We start from the raw sequence: 22,402 nt of genomic DNA on the forward strand, positions 1-22,402 counted from the left end.
CCATGTTTCATGTCACTTTTCTGGTGGAAGATGTTGTTGCTTTGCCTGAAATGTTCCTCAACAGCTACAGTTTCTCACACGTATTCAGTCGCTCATGTTTTTATAAGATACCTTGAAAAACATGGATTCTTACTATATCTTACTCCATCGATCAGATCTGCAACTTAGCCTCGGGGCGCCACCTGCTTGTCTCCACACTGGAATATTCCAGGCTAAGCAAAGACATCTCCATGGAAGTGAGCAGGAAATCCAACGGAAAAATTACAGAGTGCATCTTTAACTCCTCGTATGTAATAATCTAATAATTAATGTAAATAATACCTCCTGTTCTACTGTTTTGTCAGTTTTTATATTTAAATCACTTGTATTCTACACATTTTATTTTGCATGCCCTTATTTTATTTTATCTACACTTTTTTTTTACTATTATTATACATTGTTTTAAGTTCTGCATTTGTTTTTCATAGTTGTTCTGCAGAAACAAATAACTTGACAATGTAATGTATGTTTTTTTGCTGTGAGGTGAGAATCCTAGTCACCATATTGTTGAATCATGGCTTGGCAGAGTCGCGGTAAAAGTTAAATACGCTCAGCACGGACACGTGCAGAGGCAGATAGCGCGCTGACGTCTACGGATGGTCGAACATTGGAAAGAGTCAATCTAAAAGCGATGTGTCCATCTCGGAGACGCCTGTCACGCTAGCAACGTCAAATTATAAATAAATATGGGAAAAGAGTGTCTGGAGTGTCTAACAGTGTGAGTCAATAGATTTAGTTTTCCATCTGACGGAGCACTAAGCAAGGACAAAACGTATGATTCATGTCAGCAAAACTGTTAAATTCAATGAACAGAAATTAAGGTTTTGTGATTTTAATGCCTTTTTTCCTATTTGAAATGCCTTCTGTACGAAAAAAAAACTTGCCTCTCCTCTATTTATTTTCGTCTTTTAGCTAGTACTACTAAGATTATGTAAATACAAATTATCCATGTAACAAAAAAGAGACTATAAGCAACAGCATGTAAAATCTCTAAAGGTGGCACGTTACCTCCATGGAATAAGAAACAATACTCTGGAACATTCTCCATGCAGACAGATAAATTGAATGCCATACTGTGGAACATGTCAAAGGAAACAAGCAGGAGGAGGCTGCTTCAGGCCAAGTACGAGTCAGGTTTGTGGAGATGCCATGTTTTTAAGTGCAAATAAAAACACCTAAAGTGAAAATGCTTTTATCTGAGCACTAAAAGTTACGTACTGGGGCTTTAATCACAAAACAGAGTTTAAGTGATCTTTTTTGACAGCTTTTTAACTTTATTTAAGTTTTTATTTTGCAAACATGGTCATACTCACTGTTTGCTGGTGATACTAAATCCAAAAAATCATCAGAAAGACTGGAAACAAATAGAAAAATAAATGGGACAGATTTGGACCTAATACATGGTTTTATCATGGAACCCCCATTGTTCTGTGTTAAAAAAATGACATTATATTGTTTTAAACACCACCGTGGGTTCAAAATATGTTTCTTTAGTCTCAAAATCCAGTTTAAGGAGGATTTATTTCACATATGGCGGTGAATGCTTCCACGCTGACCCCACAGGAGGCCAGAGAAAAGGATGTAACAAAGCAGACATCCGATTAGTGCGAGTAAAGACACTGCGGACAGAATGCGGTTGAATACGGAGAGGGGGCGAGGGATTTGAGGTGTCAAATCCTGGAGGGAACATATGTTTTTAGACGCAAACATCTCAAAGTAGAATGAATCTCGAGAGGTACTTTTTTCTCACTGCTGTTTGACATTGATGTGTCGTGTGAAACAGGCAGTCGTGACAGCTCAGGCAACACTCTGCACGCTTTGTTCTATTTAAACACGCTTCTAAATACACAGCGGCAATGAAGGAAAAACAACACGTGTGGCAGTTGATAGGTGATGATAAGAGAATGTAGATATTGTATTAGTATAGAGCTGATGAGTTAATACAAATTATACTTTGTTGTTGTGATCGGTTGTTTGTGATGCGCCAACGTCAGAGCAAAATGTTTTACAAATAATAAAATATGACCAGTTGTTAAATGTATAAATGCCTCTATAAATAAATTCAATACAATCGTTTTAAAATGTATGGGCCCATTGTGAGTTTATTTGTTCCCCAGTTTTTCCTTTAATAATAAAATATGACCAATTGTTCAATGTAAAAATGGCTCTATAAATAAATTCTATACAATTATTTAAAAATGTATGTGCCATTGTGAATTTTTTTTTTTTTTAAGTTTTTTCCCCCCACAGTTTTTCCTTTAATAATAAAATATGACCAATTGTAAAATGTATAAATACGTCTATTCAATAAAATTATATTAAAATATTGGGCCCATTGTGAGTTTATTTATTTTTATTTTTTTTTCTGTTTTAATAAATTTGCAAAGATTTCTGTTGTTGTTTTTCTGTCAAGATCAGGTGCTGAGTGTACATTAATGTGGGATCAAATTAACTTTTTTGGTTTTAGCAAATGGCTGCAATGAAACAAAGAGTGAAAAATATAAATAGAATACTTTCTGCACCGACTGTATCCGACAATTGTATAATCCAAACTTTTAACACCAAACACCACCTAAAAATAAAATGCTGTGATGATAATTTCCCCAGATCCCAACCCAGATTTGATCTAAATTAGGGCTGAACCAGGTCAAAAACGAGACTAAACCAATTATAAGGTAGTTCTAAATGATTTAACCAAAGGAGGACAAAGAAGTACTTTATCCGTCTCTAAATAAAACCTACAAAATACTACCACCAGACGCAGAACGCACCACAACTTTAAAAAACACCATTCTCACAAATTCACCCAGAGCAGCTTATTAACGTACTAACAGGCTAAATAAATACTAAGTAATTCCTGTAGAATCTATTCCTACACTAATTTCACACAATAACACACTTCCATTGACTTTCCATTAACAAAGAGCAGATCGATATGAGCCGTACGCTAGTTTCTCTCGTAGCAAAGTTTATTTCATCTAACTTTTTCTAGTATGCAGATGTCTGTTCAGCCGACGCCTTGTGCTAAACTTTTTGAAGACTCCCTGTAGCGCCGCGGAAAATATGAATATTGTCTCCGTCCACAGCTGCAGCGCATCGATTAGAAACAGCACAATCTGGTAATGAGCAGGATTTCAAAGAGAAAAGAGGTATGGGACGTTTCAGAATTAAAATGTTTACTGCCGTGTCATTTACTTTGGAATTATAGGCAGGTTGTTTGTTTGTAGTCTTCACTCACATACTGTTTTGATTTCAAAGCCATCTGCGGTATATTTAGGACATAACGCCTCATTTTACTCCAAAACCTTTGTCTATTTCAATTTCTTGATTATTTACGATAAGATAAAATAAGATAGAAAAAGATAAGATATTCCTTTATTGTCCACACATGGGGAAATTTCATTGTTGCAACGCAGTTAGATACAGTGGAAAAGAACAGATAACATATAGGAAGTTTGAAAACACTCTCAATAGAAGAGCTCTTATAAACAAAAAACTCTTAAAAACTCCTATAGACAAAACCTCCCATTTCCCAACAAGGGATGGAGAGGAAAAATAAATAAAGATAAAAATAAATGAATAAAATATAATATATCAAACAAAATAAAAAACAGCTAGCGTAAGACAAGATAATACTAGTAATAATAAAAAAAACACTCTATTCTCATCAGTTATATGCACATGAATGTGACACCATTGCATGTGATCACGACAGTAATTGCACATGAATAATTGCACATGAAATTTACTTACATCTACACATTATTCAGTGCTACCATGAAATACATATACTTTTAAAAAATATTTCTGTTATCCAGAGGCTGCAACCTTAGTTTGATCTCCCTTGTGTTTCATAAAATGTAGCAATTAATGTGAACGCTTCAAGGTTGATTCTCACTGACGACCAATCCGCCTTGGTTAAAGTAGAAAGATGTAGGCTTGTGTTTGAACTTTTGGTGCAGCCATATTTTAATTAAACTATCGGTGAAAAGCATCTGACTTTCAAATGTCGCCTTTGTTTTGATGCTAGCTAAACGCTCGAGAAGACGTTAAACACGAGGGACGTGTATCAACATTTGCAGATGGTTCAGAATAATACGGAGACTCTATTGTGCTTATTGATTGAGTCTGAGCTGGAATAAACCACTTCAGTGCCTTTAATAGAACCAACCAAAGACAAAAGTCGATGGCTGGGCTAAATAGAAGGTTTTGAGTCTATGACAGGGCCGCTGCAAGCCATTTTGGGGCCCAGAGCTGTAAAGTGCCCCCAAACCCCCTTCGGAAGGCTGTAATACAAATGCCTGTAACTATATATATTGCATAACACTCTTAAAGTGCCTATGACAGGTTTTTACGATTTTCTAATTATGACTTTATTTGGTGTATTTATAGCTGTAGTACATATAAATTATAGTTTTACACCAATTGAGTGGGTATTTGTGGAGAAAATTTTGAAAAATATGTAGAAAATGACAGGACGTGACATCATACAACGGACACTCGTTCCAGTCAAAGTTTATGCAGAATTTACACAAAGAAACAACTTTTTTAATAATCTAAACATTAATTCAACTAAATAAAGTTGCTCTCATACATTTGTATTTGTTAAATTACAGTAAGTGAAACTATAAACCTAAAAAAATTGCTTTTTTGGGTTAAGATTGTTATATTTTTTGAGCAAAATTAAAAATATATTTATCTTAACTGCATTTTACTTCAATGAGTCGTCCGACCTGTCAGAGGCGCTTGTGAGGGATGTCAGGAGGTCACCCCGAAGTCCACGAGTCTCCCTGCTCCGCCCCTGATCCACCCTTGCCCCGCCCTTGCCCCTCCCTGCTCCAGTGCTCACAGCCTTCACTCTCTTCTCAGGCTCCAGGAAACCCTACAGGCTCCTGCAAACTATATGTCAAGGAATCTGATCTGGTGAGTCATTTTGCCGTCATAAAAGCATGTTCAGACATTTGTTTGAATTTGCGTGTGCCGTTGTTCACGCCCTCTGCCTTGATACGGTTCCTAAAGAACAAAAGACAAAGTATAGGCCTATTGTATGTTCCCCGTTTAATTACAATAAGCCACATTATGCCATTCGATAGCATGAGATCTGAGGTGGTGGTTTCAGACACTTTTGTCTACATTTTGACACAAATCCCAGATTGAGAATGACTCTTGGTTGGGAGTCGAAATGTCTTGTTCTTTCTAAAAACAGAGTCCAGATGACTACAACTGAATCTTTATCTACAAATCCCCAAACTTTCCACTCAGGGATCGAACACTACTTATATTGACACCACCTTAGTTTCAGTTTCAAGCCTTAATTGTCAAAACAAAACTATGAAACACTTTCTGTCTACTTAAAAATGGCACACTATGATTCAGGCCCATTGATCAGAGAGACAGAACACACAACAGAACACACTACAGAACACACTACAGAACACACAGGACAGAACACACAGGACAGAACACACAACAGAACACACAACAGAACACACAACAGAACACACTACAGAACACACAGGACAGAACACACAACAGAACACACAACAGAACACACAACAGAACACACTACAGAACACACAACAGAACACACTACAGAACACACAGGACAGAACACACTACAGAACACACAGGACAGAACACACAACAGAACACACAACAGAACACACAACAGAACACACTACAGAACACACAGGACAGAACACACAACAAAACACACAACAGAACACACTACAGAACACACTACAGAACACACAGGACAGAACACACAACAGAACACACTACAGAACACACTACAGAACACACAGGACAGAACACACTACAGAACACACAGGACAGAACACACAACAGAACACACAACAGAACACACAACAGAACACACAACAGAACACACAACAGAACACAGAACACACAACAGAACACAGAACACACAACAGTCACACTACAAAGACATTTTCGAGTCCAACAGTAGAAAAGTAGAAAGCACAACATAAAGACTTCTGCAGTGAAAACCGTGTCTGAACCAGGTTCAGATCTAAAGACTCCAGTGTGGAACATTTCTCATATAAAACTGTATTATTCATCGTTACATAAATGATTTGTGTCATATATTCTACATATTTGCAGCATGAACCTCACTCTCAAACCAACAGAAACACTGACACTGGTCCTTTCGCTCTCCAACTCCATAAAACACGACTAACAGTGTTTCTCTGTCTCCATGACGATGAGATAAGTTATAAATCTGATTAAGAGTGTTCTAAGTTTTATATGCAAAGTTAGAATGTGTCTAGAGACATTCTTAATGGTTTTGCCACTGAAGTGAATAGTTTTGCAAAGTGTGCTATAGTTTTGCCAGATTTATGAAAAGTTTCAGAAAATTTGCGAAACCAATAAAGAAAAAAACAAAGCATACTTAAAATATTGTACCCTCATCACTTTTTTCCCCAATAGCGTTTATTGTAAAGCAAAGTATTGACTCTAAAAGTATGATCTGAAAAGTGTAGGTACTGTCTAAAGTTTATGGTAAAAGAAGTGCGTCCAGGGCCTTTAACTGCTGATATTCCCTTGTGCATCAAACATTAGCTCCGCTCATGGTCAGTGACAGTGCAGTTTGCTCAGGAGTCCCACGAGTCTCTTAGCAACCGCATATCAGAGGCTTACCCAGTACAGTCTCGACGTACAGACACACCTCCACGTCCCGGGATTAGTTACTTTAATTCTCCTTCAATTAGTCCTGCCGTCTTTGATATGACATTTACAGAAAAGCTTCTCAAACAAATCTAATGTCAGGGGATTTTAGCTTTGAGCATGTTGAAAACAAACACACGGACAGAGGGATTTCTGGATGTGTGATGAAATAAACGGAGGTTTAGAGGTGTTCTGAAGGTATAAAGACACTTTGAGGATTTCTAAACATACATTAAATAGCAATTAGATCAAACTAAATGTTGCCTCTGCACCTAGCAACAACTAGATCATTCTACTAGATCAAAAACGTGATGTTTTTGGGCAAATTAATAGGCAGAAATATATTACTCTTTTACATTTCCAAAGCTCACCTCATGAGTTTACGCGTCACTCAACTTAAAATTTAAATGAGTGTAAAAAGGTTTTTACACTTTTTATTTTTAATTAAACTTTGTTCAACCAGGAGAATCCCATTGAGATTTGTTTTATTTATTCTATTTATTTTATTAATTATATTTATTTGTATTTATTTATTGTATCGTATTTATTTTATTTATTTTATTTATTTTATTTATTTTATTTATTTTATTTATTTTATTTATTTTATTTATTTTATTTATTTTATTTATTTTATTTATTTATTGAATGTATATGATTTATGTAACTTATTTCATTTATTGAATTTACCTTTTTATTCTGCAACTTATAAAATACATTATCAGTGAAATGCAGTTATAAAAAAGAATGAATGAAAAGAAGCAGAAAGAAAAGGATCCGCCCCCTTTTCAACTTACTTAACACTGATATTTTAAAACACATTACAATAAACATTTGCTATAAAGTAACACATACAAATACATTGCACCCCATTAACCCTAGCTCTCCACAACCTAATTTGTATGTCTAATTTATTTTAACTACACATTTAGCCTTAACAAAGCATTAACAAAGACTTTGTTCATGGTTATGCAGGCTGGATCATGCTTAATAAACTTCATTATTATTTAAATCTGAGTTCATGCTTTGATAAGGCTAATTGATGTGGTAGTTTGATAAGTCGTCCCTGTACTCTCAAAATATGAGAGAGTTTGATGGATTATTGGCGATGCTATTGTTTGATAGCCACGCCCAAAGAAGTACAGCAGATTTCCGGGTACACATATACAATATATACAATACTATCCTATTTTTACACGTTTGGAAGCAGTAGCGCACAATACAAAACCGAGCTCGTGGTATTTCAACGTAAAATGACAACAATCATTTTGGCAAATAAGGACTACTAATAAGGAGCTTTTTTAGCGCAAGTTCTGATACAACACTGCTTTATGGAGACATTCTGACGACATAACACAGACCCGACTGGTGCCTTTGAACATACGGCTGAATCGCTAATTACAAAAAGACAATAATGTATTTCAATTGCGTAAGCCGGCGAAAAGCACACTACAAATCGAACCATCAGGAGTACTCCTTGTTGAAGTTACGTCGCTCTAATGAGGTTAATTACGCTCAGATCTAAATACGAACAGAAAGAATAATTTACGCCGTCGTCACGGCGACGCGCTGCGCTGTGTTTTGTCAAGACGTGCCAAACGGGCTCGGCCTCTGCTCGTTTCCACGCGAGAGAGACCCAAAAATATCACTTGCTTCATGCAATCGTAATGAGGCGTCGGCTGTAACAAATGGCATTAAGAGAGACGAGGAAAGGACGGTAAAATATATGAGGTAAAAAAAAAAGCAGAATAAGCGAGCCATTATTATCCGGTGAAGGACGTTTGACTGACAGCTCGGATTTATTCTAAAAGATTCGATAGTTTTTTTAGGTTTTCTTATACCTGACAGTTAGAGCGGTCACGTGATGTTGCATTGACGCGTCTCGTTAGCTCATTTACGCGGCGCTCGGTACCGTCTTCCCACTGGTAGAGGCACGACAGCGCCATCTGCAGTCTTCAGCGCGGTATACCGGGCGCGCGAGAGGAAAACAAGCCCCCTCGTCCCGGTTTGTAGTGCGTTTGCGTATTTAAATTGCATTCTTTAATCCGGCGTCGACGTTCGTTGTCTCGCAGACGCGCAGAGATGCTAAAGAACTTGGACTTCAGACTCAACGGAACAGCGTGGCGCCCCGACCGGGGAAGACGGCGCCAAATACCTAAATATAGTGTGTGAATGAGTTGACGAGACACGTAATGGCATGCGACCTCTCAAACTGATAACTATTTAGAAAAGAAGACAAACTTAACCGTATTGGACTTAATGGATCAGCTCAAATGTCTTTATATGTAAAATGCTTCTTTACTAAGTTTTCCTGGTAGTTGGTAGTTGTTGACGGGCGATTGATCCATATAAGGAAAGTATATATTTATTAGTCTTGTAAAAGTACTAAATTAAGATAAGATAAGATAAGATAAGATAAGATATTCCTTTATTGTCCCACATGGGGAAATTTCATTGGTGCAACGCAGGTAGATACAGAGGTAGATACAGAAGAACAGATCACTTATAGGAAGTCTGAAAAACACTTTCAGTAGAAGATCTCCTATAAATAAATAAAAAACTCCCATAGACAAATAAATAAATAAATAAATAAATACCATTGCATGTGTCACGACAGCACATAGATTGCACATGAATTTCACGGTAATTGCACATGAATTGCACATGAATTCCAACAGCAATTGCACATATGACAGAATTGCACATGGTTAGGTCAGTATTGCGAGTGTCCAGTACTAACAGTTTTTGTTATAAAGTCTGACAGCAGCAGGAAGGAAAGACCTGTGAAACCTTTCCTTCACACAGCGAGGGTGGATCAGTCTCTCACTGAAGCTGCTCTCCAGAGCGGACAGAGTGTCCTGCAGGGGGCGACACTCATGGTCCAGCATAGATGTGAATCTAGCCAGGACCCTCCTGTCCCCCACCTCCTGCACCGAGTCCAGAGCACGGCCCAGGACGGAGCTGGACTTCTTGATGACTCTGTCCAGCCTCTTCCTCTCCCTCTCTGTGATGCTGCTGCTCCAGCAGGCCACACCATACAGGAGGGCTGATGCCACCACAGAGTCGTAGAAGGTCTTCAGGAGTGGCCCTGTCACTCCAAAAGACCTGAGTCTCCTCAGGAGGTAGAGCCGACTCTGGCTCTTCCTGTACAGTGCGTCTGTGTTATGAGTCCAGTCCAGTTTGTGGTTCAGATGAACCACAAACAGGGGCAGTGGGGTGGCGTCTGCGGAAATCCACCACCATCTCCTTGGTCTTCCCCGCGTTGATAAGGAGGTGGCTCCGCTGACACCAGTCCACAAAGTCCTGCGCCAGTCCTCTGTACTCCGCGTCATCGTCGTCCGTGATGAGTCCGATGATGGCAGAGTCGTCAGAGAACTTCTGCAGGACACAGCTGTCCGTGTCATGTCTGAAGTCTGCAGTGTAAAGGGTGAAGAGAAAGGGCGCGAGGACAGTGCCCTGGAGCGCCCCCACACTGCAGGTCCGAGTGTCAGACACCCAGTTCCGGGCTCTCACAAACTGGGGTCGGTCTGTGAGGTAGTCCAGGATCCACTCTGCCAGGTCATACTCCACACCAGCCGTCTCCAGCTTGTCCCTCAGGAGCAGTGGCTGGATGGTGTTGAAGGCGCTGGAAAGATCGAAGAACAGGATCCTCACAGAGCTGCCAGGCTTCTCCAGGTGAGAGAGAGAGCGGTGCAGCAGGGAGATGACGGCGTCCTCCACTCCGATGCCAGACCGATATGCAAACTGCAGCGGGTCCATGGCTGAGCTCACGGTGGAGCGGAGGTGGTCCAGGACTAGCCGCTCCAGTGTCTTCATCAGGTGGGACGTGAGAGCCACTGCCCTGAAGCTGTTGAGGTCTTTGGGGCGCGGTGTCTTAGGCACAGGTACCAGACAGGAGGTCTTCCAGACCTGTGGTACCACCCTCAGCTTCAGGCTCATGTTGAAGACATGCTCCATAACTCCACACAGTTCATCTGCGCAGGACTTAAGGAGCCTGGGGCTGATGCCATCAGGTCCTGCTGCCTTCCTCACTTTAATCCTCTTCAGCTCACTCCTCACCTGTGCTGCTGTGACAGTCAGTGGTTGGCAGGGGGACCGTGTGCTGGGGGGATGGGTGAGTCCAGGCGAAGTGGGGAGCTGTTGGTCCGGGGCAGATAAGCGAAGAGGAACAGATGCAGGGCATTGTCCAGTTGTGGAAGAGGGAGCATGCAGCTGTGCAGGGGGAGGGGCGGGTGACCGATCAAACCTCAAGAAGTGAGCATTTAAATCATTCACCCACTGTAGATCCCCCTCTGTCTGGGCAGGGGGGATTTTGAAGCCCGAGATGGTTTTCAGGCTCCTCCACACTCCCTGAATGTTCTTTTGCTGCAGCTGCTCCTCCATCCTCCTCTTATAGCCGGCCTCAGCCTGCCTGATCTTCCTCCTCAGCTCCTTCTGCACAGTCCTCAGCTCCTCCTTGTTCCCTGACCTGAAGGCTCTCTTCTCCTTCAGCAGAGCCTTCAGTTCACGGTTAATCCATGGCTTGTTGTTTGGAAAACACCGCACCGTCCGGGAGGGAACAATGTTCTCAAAACAGAAGTTGATGTAGTCCGTGATGCACTCTGTGATGGTGTCGATGTCCTCTCCATGTGGGTCATAAAGCTCAGTCCAGACAGTGGTGCTGAAGCAGTCCCTCAGAGCCTCCTCGCTCTCAGCAGACCACATCCTCACCTCACGGGACACCACAGGCTGCCTGCGCACGATGGGTTCATACACAGGCCTCAGATGTACAAGGTTGTGGTCCGAGCTGCCCAGGGGAGGGAGGGGGGAAGAAGAATAAGCCTCCTTGGTGTTGGCAAAAAACAAGTCCAATGTTCTATTGTTCCTGGTGGGGCAGGTAACATACTGGTTGTATGTTGGTAGAACAGAAGAGGGAGAAGCGTGATTAAAGTCACCAGAGACGAGGAAGAGAGCCTGTGGGTGCTGTGTTTGCAGCCTAAAAGTGCAGGAGAGCAGTGCTTCACAAGCATTTTCAGCATTGGCAGACGGGGCCACATAGACTGCGATCAAAATCACATGTGAGAACTCCCGGGGCAGATAATATGGCCTCATGCCAATAGCCAATAGTTCATTATCCTTGTTACACAGCTGCTCCTTCACTGTGCAGTGTTCGGGTTTGGACCAGCTCGTGTTCACATACACCGCCAGACCTCCACCTCTTTTCTTCCCGGAATCTCTCGTTCTGTCCGCCCGCAGCAGATGAAAATTGTCCAAACCTATTGTTAATTTAATTAATTAAATTCAAGCCAAATCCAAATGTTCAATAACAACAAAAATCTGTTTCAGTTGAAAGTATGAAAAGCTCATCACAAAAACACTTAGTAAGTCCATCCACAAGTAAGTAAGGAATAGTAGTAGTTGTAGTAGTAGTAGTAGTAGTTGTAGTAGTAGTAGTAGTAGTTGTAGTAGTAGTTGTTGTTGATTTGACACTATGTAACTCTACTGCATCTGTATATTTTAGTCCAAATTTGACTTCATCTCTATAATGAAGCCTGTGTGAAATTCAGCCTGGAAGACTTGACTCCACTCAATCTACGTCCGCTGCTGCACACGGGCTCACCCGCTCTCCGGCCTCAATCAACGAGTTATTCCTCCTCCCCACGGCACGGCGCACCTCCTCTGCACCCAATCAGCGCCCAGCCGGCCCCATTTGGCAAAGATTATTTCTCTTGTACATAGAGACGTTTTAAATGGAAAATCGACCAAATAAAGGTTGAGATATAATAACCGAAGGCTTCTAGTTAGAGAATAGTTGCAGATATGTTGACTTTATAGGTTGTTTTGTCATTGTTCAGTGTTTTATTCTGCACCGAATCACCAAAGCAAGTTCCTCTGTTTGTGAATTCTGATCATTAGCAATGGCAATAAACCTTTTCTGATTCTGATTCCATTTAAACCCTCATGCAGGCTTCAGCCCGTCCTGTGACCCACCACCTCCCCTTCTCCTCCTCCCCATCCCTCTCATCATCCTCAACATCCTCTCTACCCTTTCCTCACATCTACCACCACCTCCTCCCCATCCCTCATATCGTCCGCATCATCCTCTCTACCCTCTCCTCACATCTACCACCACCTCCCCTTCTCCTCCTCCACATCCCTCTCATCATCCTCTCTACCCTCTCCTCACATCTACCGCCACCTCCCCTTCTCCTCCTCTGCATCCCTCTCATCATCCTCATCATCCTCTCTACCCTTTCCTCACATCTACCACCACCTCCACTTCTCTTCCTCCACATCCCTCTCATCGTCCTCATCATCCTCTCTACCCTTTCCTCACATCTACCACCACCTCCTCCCCATCCCTCACATCGTCCTCTCTACCCTCTCCTCACATCTACCACCTCCCCTTCTCCTCCTCTGCATCCCTCTCATCGTCCTCATCATCCTTTCTACCCTCTCCTCACATCTACCACCACCTGCCCTTCTCCTCCTCTGCATCCCTCTCATCGTCCTCATCATCCTCTCTACCCTCTCTTCACATCTACCACCACCTCCCCTTCTCCTCCTCTGCATCCCTCTCATTGTCCTCATCATCCTCTCTACCCTCTCCTCACATCTACCACCACCTGCCCTTCACCTCCTCTGCATCCCTCTCATCGTCCTCATCATCCTCTCTACCCTCTCCTCACATCTACCACCACCTCCCCTTCTCCTCCTCTGCATCCCTCACATCGTCCTCATCATCCTCTTTACCCTCTCCTCACATCTACCACCACCTCCCCTTCTCCTCCTCTGCATCCCTCACATCGTCCTCATCATCCTCTCTACCCTCTCCTCACATCTACCACCACCTCCCTTTCTCCTCCTCTGCATCCCTCTCATCGTCCTCATCATCCTCTCTACCCTCTCCTCACATCTACCACCACCTCCCTTTCTCCTCCTCTGCATCCCTCTCATCGTCCTCATCATCCTCTCTACCCTCTCCACCACCAGAGGAGACTTCTAATACAATTCTATCATGGCACGACCATAATCGCAATGTCTCCTGCCGGGGTCTGAGCGCCAAATAACCCACGTGATAAATCAATGAATCATAATTCATACATGCCTCATAATATTATTTTCTATTGTACATGTTTGTCCCATATTTCCAAAGCAAATGGCATGTTTTTGGTGAATCTTGAGTGCAGACAAACGCCCTGAGACTCACCTGTAGCCGTGCTGAGTGTCCACACAGATGCCCCCGTTGTAGCAGGGGTTCCGGGGGTAGGCGGCGCAGGGCTGGTGGGACTGCTCTCTGCCCGGACACGAGCACACAGCCGTGGACTCCACCGTCACGGAGACCAGGCTCATGGTGCCGCAGTCCACCACGGTGGGGGTGTCGCGGACGTTCAGCACCGTAGTGCAGCCCCCGGCCCCCGGACATTCGGAGGCGGGGCACTCGTCCACGCGCACCTGGGACACGCTGGTCTGCATGAAGGACTGGAGCTGGGAGGGACCAAACAACCAATTAAAAACTAAACATAACTTATTCAGTGCTCTCCCCAGAATGTTTTAAGGGATGGTAAATATGCCTCATACGGGGTTGCATTTTCCTCCAAGGATGGTTTAATGTACCTTCATTATTTCCAAAGGTACACGCACCCTAAACATACTATTACATGGTGTATAAGCCTAAACATACTATTACATGGTGTAAAAGTCTAAACATACTATTACATGGTGTATAAGCCTAAACATACTATTACATGGTGTAAAAGTCTAAACATACTATTACATGGTGTATAAGCCTAAACACACTATTACATGGTGTATAAGCTTAAACATACTATTACATGGTGTATAAGTCTAAACACACTATTACATGGTGTATAAGCTTAAACATACTATTACATGGTGTATAAGTCTAAACACACTATGACATGGTGTATAGGTCTATTCAACATCAAGACATTTGAATATTGGCTATGCAAAACTGAATGGAATCATGGAAATGATAAATAAACATAAATACATAGTGATTTAAATGTATTACCAGTGAGCACTGTTTCATAATACACATTTTTTTTTTTTTTGTCCGTAATGAAAATTGGTACAGTTTTAGCTAGTGGGTGAAGGCAGTAATATAATGCTGAAATAATTTAGACACATCAACTCTTCTTGGCCTTTTCATCCATTGGACACAGTCTCATAGTCAGGCTCATAGAAGATCAGAGTCAGATACTTTAGGGCTGAGAAGAGTTTAGTGAATATATTTATTTGCTCTAAGAGCTGCTTCTTGAGGATTTAAAAAAAATAATATATATATATATATATATATATATATATATATATATATATATATATATATATATATATATATATATATATATATATATGTATTGCTTTGGGCCTTTTCCGGCTAGTGCGTAGTACGTCACTAGAGCGTAATCTCTGATTGGTTGTGCCGCGTCTGCCAGAAAAAAGTTTCAACTTTGCGCTCGCCGCACAGGCTGCATCAACGCTCGGCGCGGGTCAAACGCTCGCACCGGGTTTTAGGGATGGTTTATTTTTCCCCTATATCAAAACGGATGGCGGGCCATTTTGATTTATCGGGTCGCCATCCCTGAATGTACGAGACCCCTGTTATTTAACAGTTCACACTTGTGTCTGGCATATAACAGAACCTGACCAACACGTTTATAAACCTACATACTTTCTCTCTACCTCTCCCTTTGCATTTATATTTTTTCCTTTATCCTTCTTTCCATCCTTCCTTCCTCTTTCTTCCTTCTGTCTTTCTTTTCATAATTTTTTCCTTCCTTCCTGTCCTTCTTTTCCCACTTCCTCCCCATTTCTTCCATTTCTCTCTTTTTTTCCCACTTCCTTCCTTTCATTTCCCCTCCATTTTTCCTTTTCCCTCCTTCCTCTCTTCATGTTTACCTGACGCTCAATACTTTTATAACTCTGAAACCTTAAAACAACAGCCCCTAAAGGCGTTATCCCTCTTCAAACCCTGCACAGTAAACACGCCTGAGCCTCCTGAAACAACACCACGATGTATACACAAGTCCACGCGCCAAACTTTGAAAAGACGATTAAGTCGCACAGGCGCCGCGGGTCGCCCTAGTTACGCCCGCGGACGAGAGAAGCGAGCTCAGCGGTCGAAAACCCGAAGCGAGCCGGACCAGCTGTTACGCACGAGCCGACTCGTGGGAAAACCACTGATCTTAAACTCGTTTGGGGCGCCACGCTGTTCAGAAATTACACTCGAGCCGCAGTGTTTTTCTTTTTTTTTTACGTGCAAACTTCAGATACGCTGCGCAGTCCGGTCCAGCTGCCTCCCACATATTTTATTCACCACTGCATCCCCACAATTTATACCTCCCTATATTGATTTGATAAATATTTCAAAATGCAATAGCCCAACTTTGTTTTGACGGCGTGAGCAGGTTAGAAAGCGGTGTGTTTTTTTGGAGATAGCGGGACTCCACAGGTTTAGCTTCATGGGCCTATGGAATTGTGTTTTTGCAGATGTTATAACTATTGGATATGTGATTTGTGTTTAATAAGCGCGAGTTTTGAACATGTCCAGGAGCATTAACGCTCAAGAGACGATAAAGTGCCAGAAATGAAACTAGAAGTGAGGATTCTTTGTGTTCGCAGAGGCCTAAACTACAGGCTTGATGAGAGGATTTGTTGTTTAAAGATTGTCTGGCCTGAGAGCTTTATTGGGAAAGGAAATGGGGAGAGAGAGCCGGGACATTCAGCAAATGGCGAAAGCTGAGAACTGGACCCACAACACCCTCAGAAGATATTTTATTACACACATAATTGCACTTTATATTGTAGCCCTGCTTCTTTAGCTTTAGAACAAGGGCTCCCAACCTTTTTTTTTTCTTTCATAGTTTTGGCCGGGGTGCGACTTATACTCCGGAGCGACTTATATGTGATATTATTCATTATTTTCACACTGTCAACCGCAAGAGGGCGCTCTAGGCTCTAAGCGACGCAGAAGAAGAATCTGCACTTCCTCTACCTCTGGAGTTTGTGGAGTTGTTTAGAAGTGACACAGAGGAAGAAGAATTCAATGGATTTAGTGATTTGGGGTAAAACTGATGCTTTGGTAAACTTGTTAGCATGTTCTTTATGCTATAGTTATCTGAATAACTGTTCATATGTTACGTTAACATACCAGACACTTGGGTTAGGGTTAGACTCTCCTTCAGCTACACTCCTCATGTAGCTGAAGGTGTTAGCGTTAGCATACGTACACCTATTCACCATGTTTTCTAATCTGTTATTATTTTAAACTGTATTTCAAGATGAAATGTCTGTTCTTGGTCTTGGATTTTATCAAATACATTTCCCCCAAAAATGCGACTTATTTGTGTTTTTCTCTTCTCTATTATGCATTTTTTGTCTGGTGTAACTTATACAGAAGTCTTTTTACAGACGCTGTGGCTTTACAATTTTGTACATTACTCATTCACTCCAATTCCACTGTGTTGAGGCTGAACATGAGGTTTGAGTGAATTCCCCAATCCATGTCCATACCTACACCGGACCCTCTCATGCCATTTCACCGCTTGCACTGTCTTTGCTCTTTTCCTGTTTTAGTCGTGTAAAAAAAGAAAATACAATACGTCGGAAATACAAGTGATGAAATGTGAACCACCAGCAAAGTGTCCACAAAGCCTGGCATGTCTTTTATTAACAACGCACTGCGAGTTTCAACATTTGAACAAGCTTTTGTGAAACACGAATTGTATAATATGAAACTGGGGCTTTGTTTTGAGCTATTCGATAAGTTCCCGTGGAGCGAGAGCCCCCTTTACCACTGTTTTGCACAGCGCTCTGCTATTTGTCTTCTTGTCGGCTACTCCACCGTCACCGCCCCGTTGCAGAGGAGAACCAGAAGAGCGCACACACTTTTGGCTTGTCCTTATCTACTCCAGCTCTCACTCTGCGGCTACTCCTGCTGACACTGTGAGATTGAGCTTTTAACAAACTTTGGAGACCGTGACGGGCGATTGGAGACTTTTTGTTACTTTATCGCTCATAGATCATCGAAACAATAACGCAAAAGAAACATGTAAAGGTCAAGGTATACTTTATTGTTCCCGCGTACGGATATTTGTTATCGGCATTGACCCGTCTTTCAAAGCAGTTGGGTCAAGCTGTCGTGAGCAGTACAGCGCCTGGGGACTTAGCTCTGGACCTTTTGCTGGAGGGTTAGACTTCATAATTACTACACCTTTACTAACCTTAATAAAGCATAAACTAAGACTTAACTCATTTTTTACTGAAACAAATATTATTATCTATGTTTTATACTCCCTTTTGCAGAGCCGCATTGCCCCGCCTGTGTATGTGTGGACTGTTATGCTGCTCCCACAGCTTGGAAAATTGTACAAACTGAAATTAAACTTTGTGAGCTTGTGGGTTTTCACTAGATTAAAAACATTATAATAATAAATAAAAAGCGAAAATCCTATTATTATTGTTTGTGCCTCTAGTTGTGATTTATTTGGGCGTCTATTGGTAAAATGTTGCTGTAACTTGTAATTTGTCGACAAAATTTTGATCTCAATGGGTTTAATCTGGTTAAATAAAGGTTAATACAAAATAAATGCTATTATATGCAGACTATTGCCCTCCTGTTTGGCTCGACATACTGTAGGCTCATCTCATCTAAATCGTTTTTCTTTATAGTACATTTATTGGCTTGTCAAAACCCATTTGCAATTCTTCTCTTGGCGAAAACAGCAACTTTTCCGTCAAACTCCCCGGGATAACGCGCACAGCCATCCAAAGACGTCTTAAGACTGTTCTCTGAAGTATTTTCCGCGTCGCCTCCTAAATTCAGTCTAAATGATGATGAGACCGAGAGGAAAATGCGATTCTCCGGGTCAAGAGCTCAGATAAACTCCCAATGAAATGGAAATTGAAACTGTCCCGGTTTGTGCTCTCGAACGCGCACGCCGATACGCGCCGCTCGTGGCTGGTGAGAGCGACAATGGTCAAGTGGGTTTATGCACCGTGGAACGCAGCCGGGCGAAACGGAGCGGGCTTTTGCCGTGGCACACTCGCATGCAGACGAAACACAATGAGCGCGCCGCTGAACTCCGGGGAAGGTCACGAGATGCTCAATGTTCCGCACTGATTGGACATCATTCACTCTGTCTGGTTTGGAGTGCGGTAGCCACGCCGCGCACATCCGTCTTATTGTATCTGATCCGCTCATTCCGGCAAATGGCCCGTGCCGGATGAGCAGGAGCTTTTTTACCCGGGTTTATGGATCGCCGTTAGCGCTGATTCGTGCCCGATATTGTTTGAGTGTAGTGCGCGCGCTCGGGGCCGCGAGCGTAATTGTACGCGCATTTGTTTCTGTCAAATTCCACCAGAATAAAATAAGCCAACATGAGCAATTGTGGACTGGTTAAATCTAATTGACTGCCTTGACTTCCAGCTCCCATTGCTGTTATTCACGTATAACTGAATATGAAAGAAAAGAGCTTGGATGAATACACATATACATAAATACATTGAATAGATTAAAAGAAAGCTTTGGTCTCCATTAATTTCTTTCTTTTTCCAAACAGTGGATTATTGGACAAAATGCTGCACTGTACATTGTAAAAAAAAATAACAATACTTGTTTTATTCTGGGTTAGCACTAATTTAGACCTGGTTTGGTCTTGGTTTCGTATTTTTCAAATCTGCTTTGGACCGGTTTTGGTTCAGGGTTGTTCCCAATTCAGGGTTATTCCTGGTTCAGACCTGGTTGGTCCTAGGTTAATTCTGGTTCAGTGCTGGATTGGCAATTTTGCAAAGCAATGTTGGTAGAACCTTTTGTATGTTATTTCTCACACAAATCTAATCTATCAGTTATTGATACAGCGTTGGGGATATTCTGTGCGAGCCAAAATGTTGTTACAGTAGTAGCGTGTTGTGCACTTCTGGAGTTGAATAGCCCTGTTCTAATTTGATAATTTCATAGTTTTTAATATTAAAAAAGAGGCACGTAACCATATACAGTACACTGCCAGTTTTCATTATGAATCATTAAAAGCTATAGCAGCACAAATGGTCCCATGCCACAATGCTTTCCTTGTTTGTTCAGTCTTTTGTAACTGCACATTGCCTTTGCATGCGTGTGATACTTGCACTTGAACGACTCAGCTATAGGCCCTGTGCAATTGGATGTAATAACTGTGGTTTACAATGAACATTTTCCCTGGATAATTTGCACCGTAAATTGCATGGTGTGTTCGAAAATGCGCAATTCATTGACCTACTATTATAATGAGTGTAAAATGATGGGTCATTTCTTGTGCATGCGTTCCATTGGTTGGTTGCCGTGAAACATGGTGTTTAAACTGAATATAGTGAGATATAATCAGCAGAACTAGGAAAAGTCACGCATGTGCACATGGCGACAGTGTGGCAGAAATGTCAGACTAATTACACGCTAAAATGCATCATCCTGCAGTTTATTGTTTGAGAAAAAAAATGAACTGCAGTGGGATTTTCTAATGGCACAAAGTCAGAACAAAACTCGCTAACTTTTATCTTATTTTAAGGAAGACGCTTTTTGCAAAATTGACTTCCATGACTTTTGAGCCATGTCAGAAAGATTCTCCCACATTATTATCTTACTTTAAGTTCTATTTTGTGTTTGCGAAGTACTGCATTGTCTTGGATTTCACGCTGTGCTCTGAAAATGTCCAATTTCACTTACACCCCCACGATTTTTACAACACATTTTTAAAAAACGTAAAAACAAGTTGCTATTTTCACAAAACATTTTTACCATTTTCATTTACACTATGAATGAAAATCTGCTGCTTGCTACTGCGAAATGACACGATCTCCAAAAAAGTGAGTACAACGTTTCTGGATTTTCTATTCCATTTCCATTTTTTTGAACCCATTATCATGCCAGACCATAATGATGTTGTGCTAAACATTTGTCTTTCATAAATCTCGCTTGAATAAAATATTGTGATCAACTATAAACTTAAAAAAAAAATGGATTATTGTTGTGAAAGTACGTAAAAAACCAAAGTGCCTCCATTGTTAACAGTATGTAACGCTTACACGTGCAGACGGGGGCAATCGGGGACAGACATAATGACGACATAATTCCCCCCAAGTTAAAATGATTTATGATTTGAGTTCAGTGGACAAAGACGAGAGGAGTCGGTTCTTCCGCTGCCCTTCTGTCTGTCTGTCAGGGAGATTTGACAAAGTAGAGTCTTTATGACAATGAATTATTAGTTCATGGTCAAATAAAAGACTTCCAATGTGAGCGTGTCGTCTTAAGAATTTAATACAAAGTATATTATTTGTGATTGATTTGTGCTATTGGGAATGAATCGTGATGTCGCTCTCTCGTGCTTTCAATAATAACTCTTTTTCAATATTAGAGATGTGATAGAAGGCCAGCCACCTCCTTGTCTCCATGGAGATGTTCGGCATTAGGGGGGCCTGTAAGGGCATTAAACTTACCATGTGTCTCTTGCATTTATTCAATTACAGGTGTTCTTTGCCGGGTCACCTCTCCACAGATCTGACCTGTAGCTTGATCGGTTGACACCCTCTTGTCTTGAGAAGTTTAATGTCATACCCACTTTTTTTTTTTTTTTACATTACTTGATAGAGATAGGATATTATATCGAATTGTAATGTATTTAAAAGTATTAGTTGAGGTTTGATTATCATAAAAAAAAATCTGAGATATCCCCAATTACCTTTATTTGAAAATTTACAACATCACTTTTTTTTAAATCAGCTTTTTTAAAAATCACTATAGACAATATACTCAATATTACAATTTCGCCAAATCGATGCCATTTTTTGACCCGCAGTGACTGCCAGGGGTCAGGCTTCAAAAGTAAATGACCGAGAACGTCTCGATCAACCCGATTGGGAGACTAAATCTCCCAATTTTTAAGATAATTCAATCGAACAATTCAAAATCGACATTTTGTACGCCGTTATCGTTTATTTTGGTAGCAAAGGCAAGCATGCGGGAGACATGGGCGCCGCCATGTGATTTTATTATATTTTTTTTAATATGGACATAGCATTGGACGAACCAGATGCAATGTTTTAAGTGTTATAGCAGAATATGCTAATTTTCAACACCTGTCCATTGGGCCAATTTAGAGTTGCCAATTTTACCTAACACATACATGTCTTTGGACGTGGGAGGAGCCGGAGAACCCGGAGAGAACCCACGGTAACACGGGGAGAACATGCGGACTCCACCCAGAGATATCATGTGATGTTGGTCTGGTCCGGGAATCGAACCCATGATCTCCTTCTTGGGAGGCAAGAGCGCTAACCGCCTTTGCCATCGTGCAAAAACGGTCAGTAAGTCGGGATATAGATATACAAGACAAAAAAAATTATAATTTGGCGTCATTTTGACAAAATGCTGATTTTTTTTTCAGTCAGCTAGTTTTTTACCGGGTCGTTCGGGTTACGGCAAACAGACATACTAATTGGCTCAGCCTTATCATTATTTTTTGCTCACCTTTGGTGCCTATGTATCCGAAAAACCATGTATAATCTGTCTTTTTTTAACTTTTACCTCAATTGACAGAAATCTCCACATCCATTTCTCCACTAATCAAATGTGCATCGAACTGTCTTTGGGCCGTACAAGCCGAGGTCCGACAGGTTAGTACTTCCGACTATTACAAAACGCACT

The 22,402-nt window shown here is 41.4% G+C and overlaps 1 protein-coding gene across 1 annotated transcript in view; it reads right to left on the reverse strand.

Moving 5' to 3' along the window:
- The window catches only part of LOC140381576 (neural-cadherin), a 466,796-nt gene that overhangs the window by 147,393 nt on the left and 297,001 nt on the right, over positions 1-22,402 (reverse strand). Inside the window, exon 26 of the mRNA XM_072465639.1 lies at positions 13,913-14,190. Within this exon, the coding sequence (XP_072321740.1) occupies positions 13,913-14,190 (278 nt within the window). The remainder of the gene's footprint in view (positions 1-13,912; positions 14,191-22,402) is intronic.

The sequence above is a fragment of the Eucyclogobius newberryi genome, unplaced genomic scaffold, assembly GCF_026437365.1.
Source record: "Eucyclogobius newberryi isolate DKJ021-1_F unplaced genomic scaffold, fEucNew1.0.hap1 SCAF_5, whole genome shotgun sequence".
NCBI lineage: Eukaryota > Metazoa > Chordata > Actinopteri > Gobiiformes > Gobiidae > Eucyclogobius > Eucyclogobius newberryi.